The following is a 27128-nucleotide window of genomic DNA, read 5'->3' as shown; positions in this document are numbered from 1 at the left end:
CCGTGCCATTGCTGACAGCAGCGAATTCTTTCAATGAGAAACATGGAACCCAACGGCAAGAAGCTTTAATAGCGAACGTCGAAGCAGCTAAACCTCGCGTTGCCGCGGTGGTGGCTACGGCTGCCAGCGGATCTGTGTGCGAGAGCGCCAGTTCGAGGCAGCGAGGTAATCAAAACGGCAGCGGTGGTGGCTTTGATTATTGCCGCTTCGGACCTGCGGTCACAGCAAATTGTCCGGAAAAACGGACAGCGAAGAGTTCTCGCGTCCAAAATTTAAAACGTTCTGATACACTGACTCTATGGGGTACGTGGTGGTGCCGCAAAGCCGTCCAAATTATCGGGCATCCGGAAAGTCGATCGTTGACAGTACACTGGAAACTCCTCCAGCCTTCGACAGGGTGGCAAAGACGATTCATACGACGCCTGTCTGTTATTAGAGCCAGCATTACCACGACTTTCGACCCTTTCAACAAAATTACCGCTAAGTTTCCCTGATAGAGGTACAAATTCCTCAAGTTTTTCCAGACTACTCAAGATCCCTGAGAATTCCCGGTTTTTCCGGTTGGCAGACACCTTGTGTATTGAATGTGGCAGTAAAAGGCAGTTCAATGTACACATAGTACATTGCTATATTTCTATACTAGATTTTCAAGGGGAGTTTACAACTGTTTGGTAAAGACCATCATTCGGCATATCCAAGTTTGATATACAGTGGAATTTCGATGATACGATCATGGCTAATACGAATTTCCGGATGATACGAATTTTTCTGCGGTCCCGGCCGAGCCCCGTTACTTTGCAACATGCTAAAGAACAGTTGTTACGAACCAATTTTCGACTCGCGCGTCAGTTGATAAGAATATACTGAAAACATTGGAAATTGTAAAGTGTGCTTGGCGAAAGCCAGATGCTGCTGCCGTTTGCGCTCCAATTCATTCGCTTTGGTGTTCGGCGATATTGCCTGTCACTGCTGTCGCTTTCATTCTGCTTCCCTGCCTTTAGTACCCGGCGATCTATCAGTTGCTGTTGGCGTTTCCGTTCTGCCTCCCTTGCTTTCGCATCTGGTGACATGTCCAGTTGTCACATGCGCATTCGCTCTTTGTTCTTCTGGCGTTTGGTGTTGGGGGAATCCGGCGTCCACTGCTACTTCCCCGAACCACTTGGTGCGGAATAACTGGGCCGCTTTGGAGCCATGCGCCTGACTTACATGACAGCAACGAGACATCTGGCGAAGGAGCGGCAGTGCAACTGCCACCGCCGGCGCGCGCTCGTTCTAGCGCTACTGTGTGACGTCACGGTTGCTATGCACAGCTGCGCCCCCCACCGGTTGCTAAGGAAAAGAGGAGGTTGTGCCACGCAGCGGCGCAACCTCCTCAGAGAAGAGTTTACAGTTGGCACGATTCCAGCGCACGGAGGTACGCGACCGCGAGCATGAATCATTAAAGGCTTTCGCCTTCATAAACGCCGCCCCACCGACGACCGCGAAAGAGAACAGTGTGCAGTCATGCGATTTCACCCTTTCTCTTTTGGTGCGGAGGCCGCGACTGGGCACAATGAGTTTGAAGTGGTGGCGCTTCTGTTGCTTTTCCTCCTTTTCCGCGAGCCATCGGACGGAGTGGCTGCTGTGCTTCGGGCTGCGTTGTTTGTGTTATACGTGGCCGACGGCAAAGGACCACCACCGGCGGCTGAAACGCTGCACACGCTCGAAGTTCTGAGGCGTGCTATGGCCGCGGATGAAATCAGCTACGACACATGCACGCGTTTTTATGGATTTGGACAAAGTCTGCTAAGTGACCTGACAAAGAAAAAGAGGTAGAATGACATTAAAGACGTTTTCAAGAAATAAATGCTTTTTACGTACGTGTGCCTGAGTGAATTCACCTCTGACTCTTAAATTTAGCTAGCTTTAATTGTTTTGATGATACGAATTTCGGCTAATACGAATATTTTTCGTGACCCCGTGAGATTCGTATCATCGAGATTCCACTGGATCAACTGTAACAAATAGAGGACATAACCAGGGTATCTTCATGTGTGACTTCATCAATCACGAGCTTTGGCTGTAGTATTCAGTGCCTTCTATGTCATAGATTGTGCATGATCAGCAAGAAATATGGGTCGGAAAATAAAACAGTGTGAACAATGTGACGAAGTCGAGACTTGACAGACACAGCCCGAAATTACAACTTTAATTTGCACTGTGTGAGTGCCATGCTTGTGCTTTCGTGCCATTGTTTGCACTCACATTCTGCTATTGAGTGCATCTGGCACAGTGTGCCAGGAGTGCTGTCAGCTGTACAACATGCTGCCGTGTCCTTTGCCGAGTCCTCCGAAATCTTTTAAAACTCCCCAAAAGTGATCACTCAAGAATACCGCGCTGAATTTTTGCTGAAAGTTACTCTGTGTTTGGACGATGTGCCAAGCTATAGTGTTTGGAAGGTTCTAACCCAATAAAAGGTCGTTCACTAGTTTGGGGTCTGCACCATAACCTTCTGCACTTTTTTGAACACCTGCCCAATGATGGCGATACTTCGATGTCAGAGGGCACCATTATCTCAGATGTTGGCGACAGTTTATGGGGTGTGCTTCGAGTAATGCCAACTTCCTTTCTGCGCATGCTACTCTTGAGTGGCATGCAGAAGTGGAGGAGTGGCTGCAATGCACGGGAAAAGTTGTTTGTACTCTAGCAACAAGCAATACCGTAGCAATAGGAACAAATGTTTCTGTAATATACACCTCAGCAGTGGGCCACAGGCTCCCTCACATTTCGGAAGGACTAGACAGGTGCTGTAAGCACATAGAAGGCTCTGCCTGCACGCGTGGCAACCGAGCACGACTACATGCACGTGCGACAGACCTGTATGAGCTTGAAGAGGTGGCAGGCGTCGTGCTTGAGGGACTTGTCGGTAGTCATGATCATGGGCTGGCGGATGGGATCCTTGGACCAGGACAGCATGTCTCGCAGGGAGAACTTTCGCCGAAACAGGCCCCGCTTGTGCCGGTTCAGGTTGTCCTGGGCGTACTGGACAATGTCACTCTCTGACGGCGGCTTGCGCTCGGCGGACAGTGGCCGCAGGGCGGGCGATGCCTCCCGAGAGCCCCCCGCCACCTGGAATGACTGTGCACCGCCCCCCCCCAACAGGAGAGATGAGAACGAGCAATAGTACCTCCCTGAAATAAGCGAGCATAGCATGAAGTCTAGAAAAACACAATTAGGTAGCCCAAATCACTTCCAATTGCTAATCTTTCTAGGCCTAGAAAGACTTGCAATAAAGTGACTTCACCACATTCAGAGCAGCTGCGTCGTGGTCCTGCCAGTGTCATGATGAGAGTGGCTCTCGTCGTTTTCCCATTGTACTTGGGTTCAAAACAACATTGAGAGGAATGCCAAAAAGAATGCCCCAGCACAGAGTTTTCCTGTGAACTTAAGGGGAAATTCGGGAACTGCATCCTATCAACTGTACTCCTACCGTAGAACCTTTTTCGTTCTGACCTCCCTGCCTTCTTATCTCATGGGCCAGGTGGATCTGCCATGGTACAAATACTACTTATGCATCTTGCCACACGGTTGACCCTCGTTACAATGAAGCCATATTGGACGGCAAAGTACCTTCATTTATGATCACAGGGGCACCTGAAATTTAGTGCTGCGATGGAACAACTGTCTGAACCGGTGTGAGGACTGTGTGGAAAAATAGTGTAGGGTACATAGAATAGTATGTGTACTTGTAATTACCAGTAAGTACATTATTTTGGCTAGTAAGAAATAGGGGCATCGACTTCCTGATTCGCCCTTGTGTACACATTAAAAGTACACTACGTCCTAACACTGGTGAGAAACGTTACAGATTTACCTTGTTATGCCCGAATACTGGGGTTCAAACTTTCAGCCTGCTCAAGAATACTACAACCACGCTGCGCAGCAGTGGTGTGTTGAACCTTGTCATAAAATTGTTCTATTCAGCCTTCGTAAATGCACTGGCAAGCAGCTGAAACTGCCCAACAAAACATGAGGATTCTTTTGTCAAGTGTTCTGCAGGAGTTGCTTAACTGAATTCTATTGTCGATCAGCAAGGTGTAGAGAACGGTTCCAGTGCTCTTTTTATACTTTCAGGGTGTCTACCAAGTTGACATTTCCAAATTTCCTGAGTTTTCCAGGTTTTCCCTGAGTGCTTTTGCAAAATTCCCTGAGTGATGCAGAACTATGTTTTATGTCAAGTCGCGCTGAAACCATATCGCCCTATGCTGTCACTCTCTAGTAAGCATATGAAACAAATTTTAAAGAAAACCGACCTAATCCAATTTGAATACTAAGGAGTAGGGTTTATGTTATTCAAAAAAAAGAATATAAGGGAGGGGTTATTAAAATGCACAGGAAATAAAATGTCTTCGGAAAAATTTTCAAATCGAGTTGTACATTCTCTAGTACAAATAGAAAGGAGATGCATACAGAAGCAAATATTTTCGAATATGAGCTATTTCTATCAACTGATAGCATGCTCAGTGTCATGCAACTGTCCTGACATACTCTCCGCTCGCGCAAGACGCGTCAGTGTTGTGTTTCACTGCTTTAAAGAGTTTATGTTGGTTTGGATGAGGGACACCTGCATCTCAGCATCAGCCAACAATTTGTTTTTTGAGCGCAGGCTCCTTCAAAGAAGCGGTCGCATACTTATAATTCCCCGTTCATTCCTCTGTGTGTCGATCCTTTCTGTTCTCGTCCTCCTTTCGCCGCGTGTTCGCCCCACGGACCATTTGAAGAATACTCTTGGTCAATTTACAGTCAACGTCCAACTTTTTGGACCGCCTAGGGGCCGCGAAAACTTCCGAAAAATCAGGCAGTCCGAAAAAATAAATTCATGTCTTTTACTGCCCTTAAGGGCTAAAATCGACACCTGTACGTCTGAAAAAGCTCTGAATGCCTGTCAGTGCACTTATTAGGCATATCGGTGCTCCTACTGTGACAGGTGAGGGCGGGTGCACACGTGTAAAATTAAGGAATACATACAGTGCCCCGCGACAATTGCCCCTTCCTACGCTTGTTACGCTTCACCGCGTTACACGACTGTATTGTGGCAAAGCAGACTTTCGGGAAAGAGCATTATGCAATGCGCCGTGCTTTCCGAGCTTCGAAGACAAAAGTATTGCTGTCAGCGGAGAAATGAAGAAACACGGCACCGAATGACACGAAGCTTAACAGCGAACATCGAAGCAGCTAGGCCTAGCGTTGCCGCAGTGATGGCTACGGCTGCCAGCGGATCTGCATGCGAGAGCACCGGTTCAAGGCGGCGAGATAATCCAAACAGCAGCGGTGGTGGTTTTCATTAATGGCGTCTCGGACCTGCGATCACGCAAAACGTTTAGAAAATCGGACGGCGAAGAGTTCTTGCGTCTGAAATTTCAGACGTTATGATACATTGACTCTTTGGGGTACGTGGTGGTGCCGCGAAGCCGTCCGAGTTCTCACGGGAATCCGGAAAGTCGGTCGTTGACTGTACACTGGCAACTCCTCCGGCCGACGACGATTCGTTACGAGTCCTGTCTGTTACTTGAGCCAGCATTACCGCGACTTTTGACCCTCTAAAAAAATTACAGCTAATTTTCCCTGATAGAAGCACAAATTCCCTGAGTTTTCCCTGAGTTTTTCCAGACTACTCAAAATCCCTGAGAATTCCCGGTTTTCCCGGTTTTCCCGGTTGGTAGACACCCTGACTTTATTGAGAGAAAAAAAAAAAAACAGCTGGTAGGGCGCACTACGCTGACATCTGTGCATTAAAAAAGTAGTCTGCATGTCATCAAGTCATGTCATCAAGCAAGTCAGCAAATACTAAATGGGCGTTCCCATTAGCGGTACACTGTAGTGCACATTGGTCAGCTTAAACAGTGCCGTGATGACCAACTAATATGTATCTGCCGACTCTGTGATGGTCAGGTGCCGCCTCGTGATCAAACTATGTAAATTAAGGTGCATCACTAAAAAAACAAGTATACCTCGCATATTTTACGAACACTGTTGTGCTCACTTTGCAGTCTGCAGTCTAATATCCTAGAATCACGATCAAGGTCACATTGTACCCGTTTCAAAATTTTTTTTTTCCAAGTAGATGAACACTGCACACCTGTGACTTCTCCAGCAGGCTTCCACCATCAGGCCTTGAGTGACCAACTCGCCGCAGGGAAGCATGCTGCGTGGCCGCAGGATGGCCGACCGGGGAGCCTGACGTCCAGCTGCCGTTATCACTCTCAGCTGCACACCAAAGCGTGACAGATAAGTTTTGGTTCCCAGTTGCGCTCGTGCTTACACAATGATGACGACACTGTACTAAGTTTGCAGTCTATTTGCAGGAAGGACCACAACAACAAAATGTGACAATTGATATATTGTGATAACACCTCTTGCAAAAGATAAACAGAGAACAACAATACTAATAACAACTTTATTAAATAATAACAATCACTGATACTATTAAAGAACAATGTGCAATGCCTTATACTTGGTCTGCAATGGCCTCACATGTTTTCAGCAAAGCTAGTGCAGCCAATGTATGTCTCTTTGGTTCTTACCAGAGAAACGACCGGCAGCCGTGTCGTGGCCATCTCCCTCGTCCTGGGAGGACGATGGCGACGATGGGGCGCTCATGGCCTCGTCGTCGGCAAAGTCTTCCTCGTCGTCGTTGTCGTGGCCCCAGTCGCCGGCCGCTGAGGAGGCTGAGGACGAGGAACCGTCCTCGAACAGGTCCAGCCGGTAGCCCAGCAGCTTGGCCTGCTCCAGGATGTAGTGGTGCAGCGGCAGCTGCGCCCCACATCGCAGCGCTTCCCGCTGCGTGTTCACGTGCACATGTTTGCACAGTAATGTTAGAGGGACCACGACCGTGTTCTTTCAAGTCTTCACAGTTTATCACTGTTACTGAGAGTATGGCTACACATGCAAACACACTGACGTCGTCCACCACTAATAACAATGTATCACACACACACACACACACACACACACACACACACACACACACACACACACACACACACACACACACACACACACACACACAAATTGCGCTCACTACACATTGTAGACTGAAATTGCAATTTGAAATCGCCGCTTCTAGGCCCCTCCCGCCTTCAGCAACCGTCATTTTGGCATGGACTGTGTGAAACCAAGAAGTGCTGGGCCACTGCTGCCTCCTCTGAAACATTCCAAAACTATGCCTGCACGCCATTTTGAGAAGGTGCATGCCCACCACCGTGCGAGTGGCATCTCGAGCTGACCGCAGAGACACACAGGTGCAAATGAAACCGTGCGTATACTGAGCGCATCGACCGCGCAGAACACCTTTCATTTTGACTCCCATCAGTATTTCCAGACTGCTCTATGGTTCAACTGCAATATAAAAAAAATCAAATATAGATATTCTACTACACCACCTAAATTTTGTCGGCTTGCTGTGGAATGCGTATGGTTCACTCAAGCTTGAAAATTTGGTGTCCTGGCCCCTTAAAGGCACAATATCCTGCATTTTGAAACACCTGTTTCCCACGTGTGTTTAGTGGGCACAGTTAGGTGCCTACTACCCAGAACACAAAGCTCATCACTGCTGGTTGTAGGGTTGCATGCAAAAGCAGAGAATGGGAGCCCTCCACAACGAAAGCTGTCCACGCTCTACCAAGACCAAGCATAATATACCTAGAAATGCGACAACGCTACTGGCAAGCTATGCATTTTGGCATGTCCAAGCAGACATTACACAAATATAGAAAGTTATGTGTAGGGACTGTTGTCATAGCCATGGGTGGTGCTGGCTAATATATCCAAGGCCGGACTAGTAAAATACCTAGGAAAGCTGATGGTAGGACAGCCACCACCGTAGCTCAGTCGGCAGAGTACAGCACGCATAATGCGAAAGATGTGGGTTCAGCTCCCACCAGAGGAAAGTTGTCCTTTCTTTTACTTGCATTTCCCTTTCTTTCTATCATTTCTACATTTCAATTAAAGCCACAATTTATTTCTCTTATGCTTTCCTTAGTGTCGCTGTCTCTTAGCTTCACATGGTTATGTTTAGGAATAGAAGTGGCGGTGCAGGAAATGTGCCGCATCATTAAGTGCCACTGGTGCATGTCCAGAGATCTTTACTTTGGTGTGCCGCTACTACGTTCCATCATTGCATGTCCTGAAAAACCCATATAATGACATCATGTCATTGAAAACTCTTTATGAGCAAATTACTGCTTATGAGCGATGTGTTGTTAATTTCTTTACCACTCAAATCAGTTCACAACAAAGTGCATGTTGCAGATGGCCAAAAGCTAGCTGTCTAGCAATCTTTTGATGATCACTAAAGGGCGTTTTCTGGAGCAAGAGCCAGGGATGCCCAAAGAGCGCTAATCTCGCGAACTGTTCAAACTGCTGTTTGCCCCACCTTAGTCGCCAACATTATGTGACTAGGCTACAGCAGCATACAATCAACACTGCTGGATTGATCCAATGCGCTACTTCTCAAGGCTTTCAGAACATGCCACAGAGCACAGTGCACACTGCTTACAATTCTATACTCGAGTGCTGCCCCATAAACCCCTCTCAACATTGCAATTCACCGATACTATATGTGCCTCACTTAATCTGGGTTTATTGACAACAGTCTCAGAGGCGTAGACAATCTCCTATTTGTTTTCCACAGTAGCTACAGGTGGAGTTATATGGCCTATGTCACAAGGCTAAGCTTTTGCATTGCACCTAAATTCATGCTATGCCACGTGATTCCTTCAGATATTAATCATACCTTCAGCTTGAGCTCTATCTTGTACCTCCTCATAAGTGCCTTCCTTACTAGGAAGTTATAGAAATCACGCGCAAGCATCCTTGAGTAGCCAAAGTCCCATGCCCTGCCTGCTTTCTTTTGTATACTTTTTTTTGCATTTTTTGCTACAGCGGTTTACGTCCCCAAACTCTACGTGTGCAAATCCTAAAACTTTCTATCAACTTAATTTGACATAGCATTCCACTAGATGCACACCTCAATGGCTAACATTCAGGACCCCCATGATTATGGGCAGTGCAAAAAAACATGGACTGAGAATTCAGACTAGGCAAGTGCTGAATCTTTGGATCCCAGTGCTTGTACACTTTGAATTCTTCCCAGCACATGTTAATTCCAAACAGTCCGTAATAATGAACCTACACCAACCTGCCGAATGCTGCTGTTCTTTTATACAAGATCCTTTAACACGCGGTGCAAACTATGATGGAGTGGTAGAGCATGAAGCTCAGTGAACCAACATCACTGAAAAACAAGTGTGTGGCAGCTGGGCAAGCCAAACTGCTTTGACGAGGCTTTTACGCTGTCTTATCACATCTTGCATGCGTTTTGCAATGGCTCCAGTGAATGAGCTCTGAGTCACGCGAGCTTCCGCGAATGAGAAGAGGACAGACCTTGCGGTGTTGCCTTGGAGACGGGGCTGGGCTCGTCTGCGTGGAGACGGTGCATGTTGTTGGCTCCTCCCGTACCTGTAACGGCAGTCCAGCATCACACTGAGCCAGCCAAAAAAGAATGTAGCTGATGTCAACCTCGGAACTGTCAATCAGCTTGCATCACATGGATCCTTATCTACTTGGGTATGGTATGGCGTGGAGCTGGAGCTGGGCATTTATGAGCTGGGCCTGTAACGATTTTGGGTCTTTGTATGGAATGCGCCTTATGCTCAAAGCCATTAATACCTATGTGTATATTTTTCTTCTTCTAATGCTACGATAAGAGACAGTGGTCACGTACACACCAGGCCATTGGTTTTTATGACCTTTGCAAGACATGGAGTGTTGTTGCTACCTGCAATATTGGGGGGTGGGGTGTAACGATACTACCAGCTGACTGTGGTTGCTGCTGACAGCACCAGTATGCTACTTACCCATTGGAGCTCACTCTGCAAATGATTGGAAACAGAAACATGTTCAGACCTGCCAACCTTAGCAGTTAAAAAATACTGCGCTACAAGCCAGAAACTGCTAATATTTCCTGAAAAATACTAAAAATTGTTTTATTACCCAAGATGTCGACTGTCTGTTAAAGAAATTCGGAAAGTGTGTTCTGTAGAGACGCCATGAACAGGCATTCTACCCTATAGTAGCAGCAAGAATGATCTATGTTACAGACAAACGAAAATGTTCATGCTTATTCACGAATCATTCACCTAACGGCAGCCAATATTTTGGTTCCCGTTATATGAGCAAGTGGATAGTGGGCTAGAAAATCGTAAATTTATTACTATCGATATGACACTTGCAAACAAGCTAAAAAAGTTGGGCAGTTTACGATAAAAGCGTAAAATTTAGCAGGTATGCAAGTTTTCTTTTTATTTCCACTAGATGAACTGGGCAGAGAGAGAAGCTAAATGACTTTATGATGTGGATTAAATATTTTTTGTCACGGTGCAATGTTCAAGTGCCAACAAAGCAGCCGTTAATGAGAGAAAAGCTTTTTTACTTTGAGGAGATATCAGTGGGCTAGTTGGTCGACCATAGCTGTAGTGGCAGTGAAGCTTTAGAAAAAGATATGAACGCTTTAGATAAGAGAGGCGCGTTAGTCTCCTTTAGTGTTCATACAGGGATTTAAAGGTGAGCTGTTGCTACAATAAGAAAATGTTTTTCGGTTGTTCAGATAAATATGCAGGAAATCTTGAAGTCATAATGGGCTGAATGATAATGAGCAGTTTCCCTCAATCCCCTCAAAAAAGTGGACAGCCTGGTACGTTAAATTCCAACCACATGAGCCTGCTTTCTGCGTATTTTCGCTGCATCTCAATTAAGCTCAGCTGGAAGTAGCACTCACGCACATCAATATGTATTTACGCTTTGTTCTGCGTTGAATGTCTCAAGCTAAGAGTACAACCAGCCAGAATGAAATAATTAAGCATAAAGCCAGCCCAATAAAGCACAATGATTGCAACACGACAGGAGTGGTGCAGAACGACAAACACCTTCCCAGAAGGGACAATCGTCTGTGCCTGAGACTGTCTTCCAGGGATGCTGCTGTGGTGCTCTTACTACAATAAATTAATAGCAACTTGCCCAAACTTCAGTGATACTGAATACACAACAAACCAAGTGACTCGGAAAGCCCACTGAACCAGTCTCATTAAACAAGCTTCTACTGGCATTGTAGGCCGGCGGTGAATCAGCCAATCATCAGTCTCGGCCACATCTGGTCTTCGTGACATCTGAAATGTTTGATACAACAACCACACAAAAAGCAATCGTGCCTGCCGCTAGACCTCATGACATGCAGACTGGAAGCATGACAGGCAGAAATAGAAATTAATAAAATGATTGAAACCATGACTTTGCATGCAAAACTAATAATAAATAAAAAAATGGAAACAAAATGGTGAGGAAACTGGCAGCCTGTTCAAAGCAGGCACCCACATGCAGTCTGGGTTGTGCCACAATGGATGCCAACTTCATGGCTTAGGTCGCAATGGTAACTGGATTCTCGTATCCCGGACCAACATTATCCAAGAAAGACTCTGCGTTCAATTCAGCCATTGAAGCTTCGGAACGCACACTAAGGTTGATGAAGTCCACGTCACTGGCACTGTAGCCACAAAATAAATGTGATAACTGCAGTCTGCAATAACCACATCATCAATGTGGAAGGCATAAGCAGTCTAACATGTTAACATGCGTATGAGCAGGCTAAAATACTCTAGCCTCTGAACGACCATACGAAGCTCACAGACAAGGGAAGCCAAGAAAAGCACAGGGTAAATACTAGCTTTAAGAAAATCAAGATTAAAGCGGATGAAAAGATAACATGCTACAAGTGGGAGTCGAACCAACATTTTCTGCATGACGTGGGCAATGCTTTGTACATTGACAGTGGCGGCTCTTGTCTCGCCCACTTTCTAGGTTACTTGTGTATGCGTACAGGTTCTGGCCCTGGTAGTGTTAGCCAGCACCACTCATAATCATGGTGGCGGATGTCACAAGGTATGCGACCAGATGTCATGGCATGCTACCTTTAGGAGCACGTGGCTGGCCTATAAACCCTCGTGCACTACCTGAAGGCATCCAAGTTTCCAAAGTCGAGACCGTTGCTATGCAGGTCTAGTTCCCATAAGCATATGCCCAGTAAAACTGGATTTGGGAACAGCCACCGCCACAGCTCAATTGGTAGAACATTGCATGCGTAATCCGCAAGATGTCAGTCCAGCTCTCACCAGCAACAAGTTATCTTTTCACCCACTTTTATCTCCATTTGCTACATTGCAATCAAGAACTCCAGATAATCCCACCCCCATACTTTCATAGGCTTCATTGTCTGTTGGCTTTATATTGTTGTAAGTTACAAAAATCTGGCCCTTTGGTTACACTTGTACAGCCTCTGAGAACAAATTTCACTTACATAAAAATCATGAAAATAAGCGTTTTTAAACTAACACTGGTTGGCTGCATTTACCACTCACAAAACATGGATGACAGCTCCTTTCTTGCTAAGAAAGAATTTGAGGCAGAACATAAGCCACGATATTGCTTCCATTGAGGCACCCTGGCAGCTGGCACAAAATAGCAATTTAATAAGAGCATGCTGCGGAGTAAAAAATGCAAAATAACAAAAGGGGCACTTACTCTGGTCTGCGTTCCCACGGACTCTTTCCTAACGGGCGACCTCAAGACCTGCTCTTCAAGCTCTGTGCTCTCTTTCAACGTCTGCAACACCCACCACGCCCCAATGCACAGCGTTGAAAAAAACGGGAAGAAGCAAGCCGCGGCAGCCCAGGACCCCACCTCGTTGTCCTACTATTAAAGTGCCATGCAGAAACAAGGTCAATGTCTTCAGGCAGCGGATTCACCTGTGTTGACCAGAGAGGGACCATGTGCAAGATACTGCTGGTAGAACAGTGCCTGCTAGTAAAACAGTGGTGACGAGAACCCAGCTGGGCTAAGCCAGGTGCAGTATTCTCAGTGACCACTCAATAACTTTTGCGAGATTTCGTGCAACTAGTAGCAGATGTGTTGACGTCTATGGGCAACATTCCTGGCACAATGTCAAGAGTGATGCTGCTCATAGACCCCGACGCGTCTGGTGCCGAGTCACATAGAATCCTGTGAAAGTGATTGTATCCACAAAAGTGACTGATCGAGTATACTGCCCCAGGTTTATCCTGGCACCTGACTGAGTAAAGAATCCATGCAAGGCCCCAATGTGGCCAGATGGAAGTTAACTTAGTCCCTATATAACACAAGCGCCTACAGTCAGGGTGCCTGTGCTAGCTTGAAAGCCATGGATCAGCGAATGCAAGGTTAGGTGGCCTTATTCAATAAATGGGTGTCCAAGCTTTCTTTGATATGAGGTTAAACTTTGGTTCCACACAAATCTGCAGTCGGATGACACACTGGCCTCTTTGGTAACCACAAGTTGTCATCCGTCAAAATGAAAAAGGGTGTGAGACCCCCCCACAAAGGTCTGTGCACAGCACATTGCACGGGTGCCAAAGAGCATGCGGAACACACATGAGTACAACACAAATGCACACCAAAGGTGTAAAAACCACAGAAAACATACGGGAACACAAGAATGGCAAAAAAGGAACCAGGCAGAAAAGAAACTGCGGGCACAATGTTGCCAACCGGAGGCCATCGTGACAGGGCATGACGCCGCCGTCCCGTCATTGGAGAGGGTGTGTAGACTACAGCAGGGAGCGCTGCCTGCAGCCCGACCAAGCGACCACACAGAGAATGACATTCTGCATCATCACACTATTTGCAAACCAAACCACATCGGTCTATATCACATTGTTTCCTAAGCTCTTGTTATATATACCATTTCGGGAACACTTTCTTTTTTTAACACAATAATAGTCAACGCCTTTTTTTTTTCTTTAGCATTGCACGACTGGCACTTTTCGACCAAGGGTGCCTAGTGAGTCTGGGTATCTTGCAGTGCTCATGATGCAAGAATACCAGATGTGCAACGAAAAATGCAATGTATGTGAGATTGATGACGACTGCTCCATGACAAAATTGTGAAGGGTGTGTAAATTTGAAATCAGTGCAACTCACCATGAAAAGAACTGGCTCTGCAATAAGTGTTTTCCGAAACACGCCAGATGTTTCATCACTGATCATTTCTGGCGCCCAATGTTGCATATCACTGCTCTGGTAAGCTCGTACCAACAGGTAATGTGCATTCGGCGCTTAAAAAGTGTCAAAAGGCGCTCTTTATGTAGTAAATTTTATGTAGTAAAGAAAACATGTGCACAAGACGTTGCCCTTCTCTCCCAGTTTCTAATTTTTGTGTAGTCTTCATACTGTATTTGATACCAATATACCTGTGCAACCAAAAAAATGTTTACAAATTTTTGGTTTACATATTTCTATTTGTAGTTGAGTAAATCAATAACTGCACAATGGCAACTGATGCCTCCACAGCTCACATGCAAGGGCCAGAGGAGTTCTCATCCAAGCAAATAGATTTTTTTCATGAAAGACAAAAGCACATGTCACGCTGACAGTGCCAGTTGGACCAAACCCCACCGACTGTATTCAATGTGGATTTAGTGAACACGCTGCCGCTACACAGAATGCGCATATTATTTGACAGGGTTCATAAAAATTTTAATATTTTATTTCAATGGTTTGCAAGGGCTAGGAAAGAGTCAACAGACTGTTAGTGTCCCCAACATCACTGCGCTGCACCTGGTGACACCATTCTGCCGTTGCGCAAGGACTTTGTGCAATGGTAGCGGGTCACCAATTAAGCAAATAAAAGTTTGATAACTCTTTAAGGAGACTTATAAATCCCAGAAAATAAGTGTACTTCTCCCCTAAATGTGCACATAACACCAAGAACAAGCATAATCCACGAAAGGAAAAGATATTTAGCGGAAACTTTTTCAGCAATAGGGGTGCAATGCCAGGCAGAAAACGGGAAGTGAGCTCCACCCCAAGCCTCCTATGGTGTCATTTGGAACTTGTACAGACAGCTCTTGTCATGTACAGACTGGAGGTATACACTGCATTTTCGCCACACTACCTGTGCGATAGCGCTGGGACATTGCGTTGATCTGTCTCCTCTGACTTCTTCTGTCCTGTGTTCCTGCTCTAATTCAACAAATGATGCTTGCTGCCTGCGATTCAGTGTTGGTTGAAGTCATTTAGCCAGAAACTCTGCACTCAACAGCAAAACTCGGCAAGAAAAAAGAAAATTCTGTGTGTTGCCTGTAGGCCACATTCGTCCAGAAAGGGTTAACAAATTTCACTGACCAGATACTAAACAACTGCGTTTCTTGGGGGAAAGCTAAATGAATGCGAAAAGTACAGTCGGCATCACAAGTTTAGAGACTGCGAGACCTGAGAAAAAGCTGAATATCTATGCAGCCTGAGAACACAACATCGTCTCTGGATTTTCAGCCTGTACTATTACCATATGTGAAGAGCAATGGTGTTGCACTTTTTCACTGGCTGAGGGTGCAAGTTGCTCAAAAACTCAACTTTTTTTTTAGAGACTGTAAGCTTGTTGACGCCAACTGTACCCAGCTGTTCAAATGACAGTCAATACACGCCTCCATTGAAAAGAGAAAAAATTATGGTTCCCTTTGAGGCAGACATGCACATAAAGAAGTGCTATTCAACAAGAACAATCGTCAAGCAGTGAAGTTACAATGAACAGTGAAGTTACAATGAACAGTGAAGTTACAATACTGTTCCACAACTGAAACAGGCGTAAGCTCCAATAACTGCAAGGCCTAAGGCCAAGTGGCAACATGCTATGTTTCTGTTTGACTTTTCTTGTCATCCTTCTTACTGAAATTTGAACTACAAAATAATAAAACTCCCTAAAGCCCCAACATCTACTAATATGACAAAGACTTCAACTAAATTCATCTTTCTATTCTAAAGTATAAAGAAAGGAGAGAAAAAACTGCTACATATGCACATGCATTTGGGATGTGCACAATGTGACTTCAAGCTTGATCTGCACATATGCAATTTCAATCTGAACCTACTATAAACTGAGAACATTCAGAACAAAAATATAACTGAAATAAATTTTATCTAAATACCACACATCTAAAATGGCAATCATTTCGTAAGTAAGCTACAGGCTACATAGGACACTACAGGTGGGGCTCTGTGCAATATGTCTATGCTACGTCTTTTAAATAAAAAACAAAAATGAAATGAAAGTAAGGCCATTATGCCCATGCCATTTTTACTTCATGGTAATACGGTGATTATTAGAACAGGAAATGAACATGAAAGTTCCATTTCTTAAGTTTGTGCGGAAACAATGCCGCAGGTACATCAGTGTGATGTCACAGATTTCAAAGAGTTCACAGATGACGTCGCAGATTTCGAAATAACTTGTAATATTTGGGCCACTTTGAGTAAAAGCTCTCAAAACTTGCTACATTCACTCTTTGGCTTTTTTGGAATACTGCAATGTAGTTCATCTTTACCGATAAAGTATTAACTAGGCCCGAGCAGACAGCATCCAATTCTATGACGTCACACCAGCGAGCTGTTGCGGGAACTTCACGGTGACATCGCCACCCCTCTTCCATTCTTGTGTCCCCTCTGGAGCCTCTTACCACGATAACAGTGCCTTTTTCGGTATTGTAAAACAGTGCTTTACTGACACAACCCAAATTATTTCTCTCTTTAGCTTTCCTTCAAAGAGTCTTTATTGCTGCTAACAAGAGTGAAATTTCCATCATCCATACAAGCAGCTTAGTTGACAAAAAGAAAGCTGCCTTGAAGACAAGCAAGGGGGTCACCAATCTTTAAATGTAATTAATAATATAACGACACTACAGTTCTGAAAGTTTCACATGGCCCGGACCAGCTGAAATACAACGCTACCTTGTCTTCTATACCAAAGGAAAAAGAGTAAGAACAGTCACCATGGTCTTTTTCAGAGATATCCACATTGTCTTGCAACTGGACAAACCCACAGAAAGCAGGTACTACAACAAAGAAAACTTGTGCGGGCACAAACTTTGTCAACATTTGAGTATTCTATGCGCAGAGGTTATTGCAGAAGCGTGGTCTTAAGCCTTACTCCTTAATTCATGCTAAGCAGCTCTTCTGTTGAGGAGCCTACCACAACATACTTTAGCCTTTTCAATGCAAAAGCAAAAGCAACTGATGGCTTTAGATGCAAAGTGGACGAGTTCCCACTGTCCTTTGAGAGGATCGGCAGCCAAGAACTCTGCAATATCCATACCCGCTTCTCACTTCAGCCAGGCACTTGTATAAGATGTTGAATCACACGAGAGTGTTATACTATAGGAAAGTAATGCCTGAAGACTCAAGTGCATTCATCATTTGCCTTATAAAATCAACTGGGCAGATGTTCCAAGCTTAACGCAATACAAAAAATAAGTAATAAGCTAAGACAGAGTCACAGATTACACTTTTAAAGCACCAAATATACACCAGTCACCAGTTACACCAGTCAACGTAAAACTAAAATGCAGCTGGCAACACAAGCTCAAAGTTTGCAGATTAGCTTCCTGTGATGTTGAAGACTGCAAATGCATGCGCCTGACGTTGGAAGCCACTGCTAGAATAAAAAGTGACTGCTACATTACGTTAAAGTATAAGTGAAAACTCCACCTGGAAAAGTTTCACAAACTACTCCAGTAAAAAAGAACAGTCTGAATTAACGAGAATGGAGTGAAATTTGTGATGTCAAACTACTATATTATTGATGTCAGTTTTTAGGCACAGAATGAGCACCTTGTGGTATGGTGTAACATTAAAGAAGGACTTAATTTAATCTGCTAGTGAGCGAGTTCCTTGCCAGGTAAAACCAATAAAGGAAAGAAAGATGAAAATATACCACAAAGCTGAATGCTGAAGGCATCATCTTTGCTACACCGAATTGGTGATTGGTCTGAATTTGATACCTCGGAAAATTGCTTTAGAAGCATGAAAAACTTAACACAGTGCACATAGCAGCTTTTCTAACACGCTGGAGCAAAGTTAGTTAATTCTATACTAATTAAGTTAGAACTCATATACCATTTCATTGCCTTTTCTATAATTATGCTCTATATGACCAGAAATTAAAGCGATCAAGTTCTAATTTTGACACTTGTGGAATGGTACATAAGTGGTCTTTGTTCTTTGTGGTGTTGAGAAGAGCTTTCGAAAGCTTAATGTATCAGCCACATATGACTCCAAGTAGTATCCATATGAAGGCATCGTCAGTTTGTTTAACGGAGCAGCAAGTTTGCCTTGACCGAGGTGTGGATGATTTTTTTGCCGTTGCATGACTAATTGACCATTTTAATAGTACAGCAAAGAGGAGAAAGGAAAAGGGGCCAGTTCCATGTAGGTTGTCACTTAACTGCTGCTTCTCTAATGCAAATTGGTCGGCTGCTTCAGCATGGACGAATGAGACGAGGCAAGAGCACTGACCTGAAGCTTGGCGAGCGGGATGATGTCGCAGTTCTTCGGCCGGTGCCAGACGGTCAGCTGGCTGCTGGCATTGTAGTAGTAGAAGCGCGACGTGTTCTGGTCAAACAGCTCCCACCACTGGTTGTCATCGGTCAGCTTGCTGCATGTAGAGAGTAATCAATGTAACGCAGGCAAAAGTAAACAATAAAGTAAAACGAAGTCAATAATGCACAGTTTTAGTCTCAACTTGCCAACGTTACCCTCTGCCATTTTACTTTAAAATGATCTTCTTGAAACACTGTCTCCATCACAAATTGCAACACCCTGCTCTAATTTTAGGCGATGATCCACTAGTCCCATTTTGTGACGTCCGTAAATTTTTAAACGACACTAGATTTTTACATAAAATATAGATTATTAACACAGTCTTTCACTTTATAAACTGTATTTTAGAACACCTCGTGTTTGGCGCAGCATAGCCTTAGCTGCTTTTGCGCCATTAAACCCCATTAAACTAACTAATTAACAAATTGCAACGTGATCTTTAGGCGTTTGCAGGCATGCCTTGGCTGCCCTTTTTCTCCTTACTTGGTCACATTTATTTTTGTATTGTCTTGTAATTCCCTTACTCAATGCTTTGAATGGAAGACTGTAAAATGTTATCACCAAGTAAATCGCCACACTGCGACGCATTACCATTACCACTCTCAAACAAAGTTTTATGCGGGATCCAGCCAAAACACATTGTTTAACTATTTAAGTCTACGTGAATGTGCGTGAATATGTCGACTTGGCTTGCTTGTAAGCATTATGACTATTTTACTTAATCTGTAAAATTATGCATCACATTTGGTCTGCTTCAGATACTCCAACATATGGTATTTAGAGAACTGAAATACCTGTTTTTAGTGTAGAGTTAAAAATCTGTAAGCTTTGCGCTTCAATATATCTTTAAACTTACTAGGTTTCGATAATTTTCGTAAATAGGCAAACGAGGTCTTTAATCAGAATTATGCTTTCTTGTGTTGCTAAATTTAGCTTTCTCTCTCAAATGAAGTAAATTTCATTCAGATCAGTCAAGTGGTTGTCTCATAAAAGCATTTCTGCACCTCACATGTATTTGAACAGGAAAATCAGAGTTGGCCCTAAGCTAGAGTTTCCTCGTTAAACACAAAGCAGTATTCTATTAGGACCAAGAGTGCGGTACTGGCGAACCAGATGCCTTCTGTTTTCCAGTATAGGCGCCCCCCCCCCCAAAAAAAAGCAAGTTGCCCTTTTCCCGGCTGGAATTTTGTACAGGATTACATTGTTGGTTGCTTTTATTTCCAGCAGCACGATCTGGTTTTCTTGGCACACACCACGCTGTAGTCAATCCATTTCCCACATAGCAGACAATGTTACAATGGCTAGATAGACCTCTCTCACTGCTGGCAATTGCAAGAAATAGCGCAACGCATATGAATGAGAGGTGTAATGTGCCAGGTAATTCTACGTAAAATTAAGTCTAATACTCTTACGTTCCAAATATGGCATAATTATTTCTTGGAAGGTGTTGCAGATCCGGGTTGCGATAACGTAATACTATTCCACTCTTGAGCTTATTCCAAATCTGCCATTAGCTCACTTTGATTAGCCAAAATATTTCGGGCCGCATTTATTTTTGCCTGCCTGTTGTGCGGTCGAAAGAATTTTGATTAATCATGGAAGGCCAATGGTAGATCTAGAATAAATCCAAAGTGGAATAGTTTTAAGATATTGTGACCCTGAATTTATTTACCACTAAGCGAGCAGAGAGACACGTTTGTGCAATCAACAGCCACAGTGATTGCGCTTGTGACCTGAACAAACTATGTCGCTTGCTGGAAGCACAAAGGAGCACAAATAATGAGTAATTTTACGTAACCTTACGACCCCAAGCTTTACTTGTAACGTGTGACGTACTTATTTTGTAGAAAGCACTGCGGATAAAAAAAAAAAGTTGCATTGCAAAATGTGAACAATGAGACATTTATGAGGGGTCACGGGGTGACGATTCACTGTTTCAGAGGTTGCTTTTGCAACATTGCACTTCCTTCCAAACCTACGATGAGTCAGCTCATTTCATGTGCGCCTTTGTGCATGCTTGTTCGAAGCTCGGCTGCTCAAGAATGATCTCCGTATGCTTGGCAAACGAGCCCTGTGCCAAGCTCCTGTGCCTGCACACGATGCAGTGTCCCTGATGCAGGCAATGGTCCTGCTTTTGACGCCACCTCTGTTGCCTCTACGAAAGCGCAGGCACGGCTCACTCACATCTTGACGCCTACGGGTGGGTCCCAGACGCACTCGCCCGTCGTCAGGTTGGCGTACATGTGCTCCTTGGTGCGAGGCTCGATTATCTCCACCCATTCCGCCCTGCGACAGAGCGACCAAAACAGCACATCAGCACCAAGCATCTCTCTCTCTCTCTCTTGCTCTCCTCCACATTTCACAACCAGAAAAAAAGTGGCCATGAGAGTCTCTGAAGCAACGCTATACAGCCTTTCCTCTCTCTCTCTCTCTCTCTCTCTATTTTTGTGTTGCAAACTTCACAGTAGCAGGAACCACTGCACAGGTGATAGGCACAACAAGAAACCAAGACATGCAAGCGAGGTGAATACAGCACTAAATGGTGTCTCCAGCCTTCTTAATACTCGCCTTGTTACGTGTCACTGCGTTATGTGTCACTATGAAGAGTTTCCAGCTACTGAACATGCACTAACTAGCCCAATGTGGAGCTCTTGGCAAGCAGACCTTTGCCGTACAGACCCAGCAATGGCAAAGAACAGTAAACATGGCCACGGCCATGAAAACTCCACTGGTTGTTCGTAGTTAAGGCCGCAACAGCTAGAGCACGCTAGCACTTGCGTGCCAGCACCCAACTGTGAGCGACGGTCTTTGGCTGTGTGGAGTTCATGCATACTGACCTACTGCTCTCGCAGCGTTTAATTCATTTCATCTCACATAACTTCAGTGTTCGAGGCCATCATTTTAGCACTCTCTCATATCTCTACCGGACAATGTGAATGTCTTAAAGGGACACTAAAGGCAAATACCAAGTCGGCGTGTACTGTTCACATACCATTCCAGAACCATCACAATGCTTGTTTCGTGCAAAGAAAAAAGTTAGTTGGCGAGAAAATGGCAGCTGATGGCAGCAGGATGGCAGCAAATACCTTTTTCGAAACTCAAATCTCGCGCCATCCAACCGGGAGTGTGGCGATGTTGCATACGCCGTCACCACCCTTTGCTGCCGTCGGTGAGTAAAACAGCACCCGACAGATGACGGTATCGAGCCAAGAGAGATAAAAGAGAGCGGTGGATTCACTGCTGCAGCTGCTTTTTGGTCAAGTGGCGCGGACCGTTCGCGCATCCCGCGACATCACATGGAAGTAGAATTCTCTGCTACTTACAGTTTGTGTGAGTTTTGCGAGCCTGCAAAACCAGTGCAGCACTGTGCGATAACAAAACTACTGAAACATGAAAGCGTGAGCGGCGCAGGGTCGAGCGAAAACGAAACGTTTCGACTGCCCGCGTCGTTGTCAACGGTAATTTCAATGAGTTCTTTTTTCTAAAAAATTAAATAGAACTGGACAAGTAGAATTTTATTTCATCTTATAATACAATACAAGGATGCTTTTTGCAACGAGTAGTCGAGTACTAGTGACAGAATTTAACTGAGGAATGCTTTCGCCATTGTGCAAGTGCTTGAATGTCCCGGTGGAGTCTCTAATCATACCCTCCATTTACTTCAATTTCTCGATTAGTAAGGCTCTGTTCACGATAATATTGACGCCTTAGAGATTCTTGAGCACTAATCTATCACTTTAGCTCGACTTAGTATGTGCCTTTAGTGTCCCTTGAAAGTTTCTAGAGCACTTTTTACAAGAATAACTGCCTTGTTGACTCCTTCTGCTGCATGTGTTGTCCCTTAGTTCCAACGACTATGATCATTGTGTAATTATCATCATCACTATTATTATTACTGAAGAGCCAAGATGACAACACCTCTCATACAAGCCCTACATGACGGTCACATGGTAGCGATGGAACACAAACAGGCAACGAACAGCAGAGTTGAAGGATGACATGTTTACTCCCCAATCTTATGTTCAAGACACACACACAAAGAAAGAAAAAAAAGCAACTGGGTTGCAATGATAGCAGCTGGCACGGTCAGCAGTCGTCTACTTGAAGAATAGGGCTCAAGAGTGGCCCTCTATTTACACGGCCTTCATCGCACACTCCAGATAACATGGCGGCTAATGCAACACTTCCAGAACCTAAGGCATTGAATAATACAACAGCCATGCATTACGTCAAAGAAGCGGTTCTGAAAGCTGCTGCAACCGACGCTAAAATATTATGATGCAATGAGCACATCTCAAGGAGAAGTAGAAACGCAAGCCTGATAACACAGCAAAAGATTACAAGTATGATGCATTTGCAATCATCATCATCATCATCATCATAACGATCACCATCATCATCGTGTTTTATGTCCACTGCAGGACGAAGGCCTCTTCCTGCGATCTCTAATTACCACAGTGGTGTGCCCAACCGATTCCAACTAGCACATGCGAATTTCTTAATTTCATCGCTCCACCTAGTCTTCTGTCGTCCTTGATTGTGTTTTCCTTCTCATGGTACCCATTCTGTAACCATTACGGTCCAACCGTTATCTAACTGGCGCATTACATGACCTGCCCAGCTCCATTTCTTTCTCTTGATCTCAATTAGAATATCGTCTATACCCATTTGCTCTCTGATCCAAACCACTCTTTTTCTGTCTCTTAATGTTGTGTCTAGCAATCTTCGTTCCATCGCTCTTTGTGCGGTATTTAACTTGTTCTCAAGCTTCTTTGTCAGTCTCAAAGTCTCTGCCCCATATTTCAGCACTGCTACAATGCACTGATTGTACATCTTCCTTTTCAATGATAATGGTAAGCTTGCAGTCAGCAGCTGGCAATGTCTGCCGTATGCGATCCTCATTTTTATTCTTCTGTGAATTTCCTTCTCATAATCAGGGTTCCCTGTGATTAATTGACCTAGGTAAATGTACTCCTTCACAGACTCTAGAGGCCAACTGACGATCCTGAACTCTTGTTCCTTTGCCTGGCTATTTATCATTATCATTGTCTTCTGCACATTAATCTTCAGCCCAACTCTTACACTCTCTCTGTTAAGGTCCTCCATCATTTGTTGTAACTCGTCTGCATTGTTGCTGAATAGAACAACGTCATCGGCAAACCGAAGGTTGTTGAGATATTCAACGTCGATCTTTACTCCTAAGCCTTCCCAGTTAAATAGCTTGAATACTTCTTCTAAGCACGCAGTGAATAGCAATGGAGAGATTGTGTCTCCCTGTCTGACCCCTTTCTTTATAGGTATCTTCCTGCTTTTCTTGTGTAGAATTAAGGTAGCTGTAGAACCTCTGTAGATATTTTCCAAGGTACTTACATAAGCATTCTGTACTCCTTGATCACATAATGCCACTATGACTGTTTGTATTTCTGCTGAATCAAATGCCTTTTCATAATCTATGAAAGCCATGTAGAGAGGCTTATTATACTCAGTGGATTTCTCGATTACCTGATTAGTGACATGAATGTGATCCATTGTAGAGTATCCCTTCTTGAAGCCAGCCTGTTCCCTTGGTGACTAAAGTCCAGTGTTGCCCTTATTATAGTGGAGTTTATTCTGGTAAATATTTTATATAATACTGGGAGTAAGCTAATGGGCCCATAATTTTTCAATCCTTTAGCGTCTCCCTTTTTGTGGATTAGTATATTGTTGGCATTCTTCCAGTTTTCTGGGACCCTTGCAGTCGATAGACACTTTGTATAAAGAGCTGCCAGTTTTCCAAGCATTATGTCTCCTTCATCTTTGATTAAATTGACTGTTATTTCATCTTCCCCTGCCGCTCTTCCTCATTTCATGTCTTGCAGGGTCCTTGTGACCTCCTTATTAGTTATAGGAGGGGTTTCTGTATCCTGTTCATTACTGTTTGTAATTGAGGTATCCTGACGTCTCTTTCCACTTCCAATTTTTCCACTGCTTTTATTAAATCTTCGAGATTGCTGATGATATTACCCTGCTTATCTTTTAGTGCATACATCTTAGTTTGTCCTATGCCAAGTTTCTTTCGTACTGATTTCAGGCTGTGACCATTTTTTACGGCGTCTTCAGTCTTTCTCACGTTATAGTTTCGAATGTCACTTGCTTTCGCCTTGTTGACCAGTTTGGCAGTTCCGCAAATTCTATCCTATCTCTTCTGTTGGATAATTTCATTTTTTGTCATTTATTTATTAGGTCCTTCATTACTTGGGAGAGCTTGCCTACTGGTTGCTTTGGTGCCTTGCCTCCCACTTCAATCGCTGCCTCTGAAGCCAGCCTCATTACGGTTTCATTCATTACCTCTATGTTATCATCATCTTCTCTCTGTTCTAAGGCTGCATATTTGTTTGCAAGTACCAGCCTGAATTGGTCTGCTTTTACCTTTACTGCCTCTGGGTTGACCTGTTTCTTCTTGACCAATTTAGCTCTTTGTCTCTTCAAATTGAGGTGAATCCTAGCCCTCACTAATCTATGATCACTGCACTTTACCCAACCTATCACTTCTACATCTTCCACTAAGCTGGGATCAGCAGAGAGTATGAAGTCAATTTCATTTCTTGTTTCACCATTAGGGCTTTTCCAGGTCCACTTTCTGTTGCTATGCTTCCTGTAAAAAGTGTTCATTATTTGAAGCTTATTCCTTTATGCGAATTCTACCAGCATCTCTCCTCTAGCGCTCCTAGAATCGATCCCGTAGTTGCCAATTGCTTGTTCACCAATTCCCTTTTCCCCACTTTTGCACTGAAGTCGCCCATTACTACAGTATACTGAGTTTGCACTTTTCTCATTGCTAATTCAACATCTTCATAAAACTAATCTACTTCCTCATCATCATGACTGGATGTTGGAGCGTAGGCTTGTACTACCTTTAATCTATACCTTTTATTAAGTTTGATTACGACTGCAGCTACTCTCTCATTAATGCTGTAGAATTAGTCAATGTTGCCCGCTATGTCCTTATGGATTAGGAATGCTACCCCGTATTGCTTCTTATCTACGTGACCTCTATAGCAGAGGGCATGTCCATTATTCAGCATTGTATAAGCCTCACCAGTTCTTCTAATCTCACTAAGGCCGATGATATCCCAAACAATACCTGATAATTCCTCAAAGAGTCCTGCTAAGCTAGCCTCACTCGAGAGTGTTCGGCAAACAAAATAGATTTTTGCTGGAAAGGCCTGGTTGCCACAGCGTAGATTTAATACATTAGTGTGTCCGCACACATGCAGCAGCTCTTCCAATTATAATCAGGTTTAACATTACAAAACAGCACTCACATTCCAAGCAGCACTGTACTGGAGGGATATCAGTTAAGCTTGACTGCCTTATGTTCTTTACCAAACAGTGAAATATTAATAAATGAAACAAGCTTGCATACCACCTCCACTGAATGCGGCAGCCACAACTGGGAATTGAACCCATAACTAGCAGCATGACACTGTAGTAATTGGAGGCCGCCATATAATGAAGTAGATTATGTAACTAATGCTTCCAGTCGAACTAACTACACATGCCACACGAATACACATTAGCTGTACTTATTTATACATGCAACAAAGTTAATGGGGGTTTTCAACAAGCTCACTGGAAATTACTGAGGCCACGTGGTTGAAGAGAAGGGAGGGGGAGAGCTGATGCTAACTCTCCAATTGCAACAACCCCACTACGTTTCCAGAACCTCCTAACCCAGAAAACACTTCCAGGGTTCTATATTGGCATTTATGGGGTCCTGTTTTGTGAACATCCTTCAGCAAGAATTGTTGGAATAGTTGAAGTGATCACCGAGTTTCAATGTTCTAGAGGTACGAAGCATAGCAGAGTGTACACTGTTATATGTTCTTTGCAATACATGGCCTAGCTCGATAATACGAAGAAACATTCATTCGCCTACAAGAGGTCACTGTTCCAAGTGTGGACAACTGCCACTATTTTGGGCAATGCACAATACTTTCAAACTACAGGGACCAGCTGACAAAGCAAACCATTGATGCATTTTATATCACTAAACACAACAATACTTTTCTCAGTCAGCCATCAGTCATGCTGTAACAGCACAAATTTTCATTTTTGGAAGACCAGTATAAAAGGAGACAAGGCTTGGATAAACAAATAAAAATTTAGCATTCTTTTTTTTTCTTATTTGTTATGAAGTGTACTTTTCTGTTGCAATATGGTACACTAGAATACATACATGAAGGTTAGATGAGGAGGATAGGGCTCGTCAGGCATATACAGCCTTTAGCCTCCCTCTTGATGTGGCAATGTATGTTTGGATGCTGTATATGAAATTGAAAAAGAGAGAAAAATAAAAACTTTCAAAGGTATTTCTTTTCTAGAAAACAAAATTTAGTTGCGAGTTGCAGTTTCTGTTTTGTTCACTTTCTTCGTCTTATCGAGTTCTGTACACTGACCCACTCCCCCAACCCCCATTTTCAATATTTTTTTTTCTTTAGTCGCACATCAAAAGCCCTATTCCAACGGCAATGAGTTCCTGCAATTGACAATGTGTCTTACTGCCACCTACAAACACTTCCCACAAGGAAATGGTGAATGCATCCCAACCATAATATATGCAAGCACATCTGCTCAGCGTGCAGAAACATGTT

At 44.0% G+C, this 27128-nt stretch overlaps 1 protein-coding gene across 2 annotated transcripts in view; it reads right to left on the bottom strand.

Moving 5' to 3' along the window:
- The window catches only part of LOC139049511 (rho GTPase-activating protein 39-like), a 58105-nt gene that overhangs the window by 24647 nt on the left and 6330 nt on the right, over positions 1 to 27128 (bottom strand). The window contains exons 2-8 of one of the 2 annotated variants that reach the window (XM_070525044.1): positions 20680 to 20781; positions 18412 to 18550; positions 12613 to 12693; positions 9424 to 9522; positions 6564 to 6819; positions 6119 to 6246; positions 2857 to 3117 (exon numbers count right to left, since the gene is read on the bottom strand). In XM_070525044.1, the coding sequence (XP_070381145.1) occupies positions 2857 to 3117; positions 6119 to 6246; positions 6564 to 6819; positions 9424 to 9522; positions 12613 to 12693; positions 18412 to 18550; positions 20680 to 20781 (1066 nt within the window). The remainder of the gene's footprint in view (positions 1 to 2856; positions 3118 to 6118; positions 6247 to 6563; positions 6820 to 9423; positions 9523 to 12612; positions 12694 to 18411; positions 18551 to 20679; positions 20782 to 27128) is intronic. The other variant, XM_070525045.1, reaches the window with a different exon arrangement.

Source organism: Dermacentor albipictus, chromosome 9 (assembly GCF_038994185.2).
Source record: "Dermacentor albipictus isolate Rhodes 1998 colony chromosome 9, USDA_Dalb.pri_finalv2, whole genome shotgun sequence".
Lineage (NCBI taxonomy): Eukaryota > Metazoa > Arthropoda > Arachnida > Ixodida > Ixodidae > Dermacentor > Dermacentor albipictus.
This window is presented reverse-complemented; position numbering and strand designations above follow the sequence as displayed.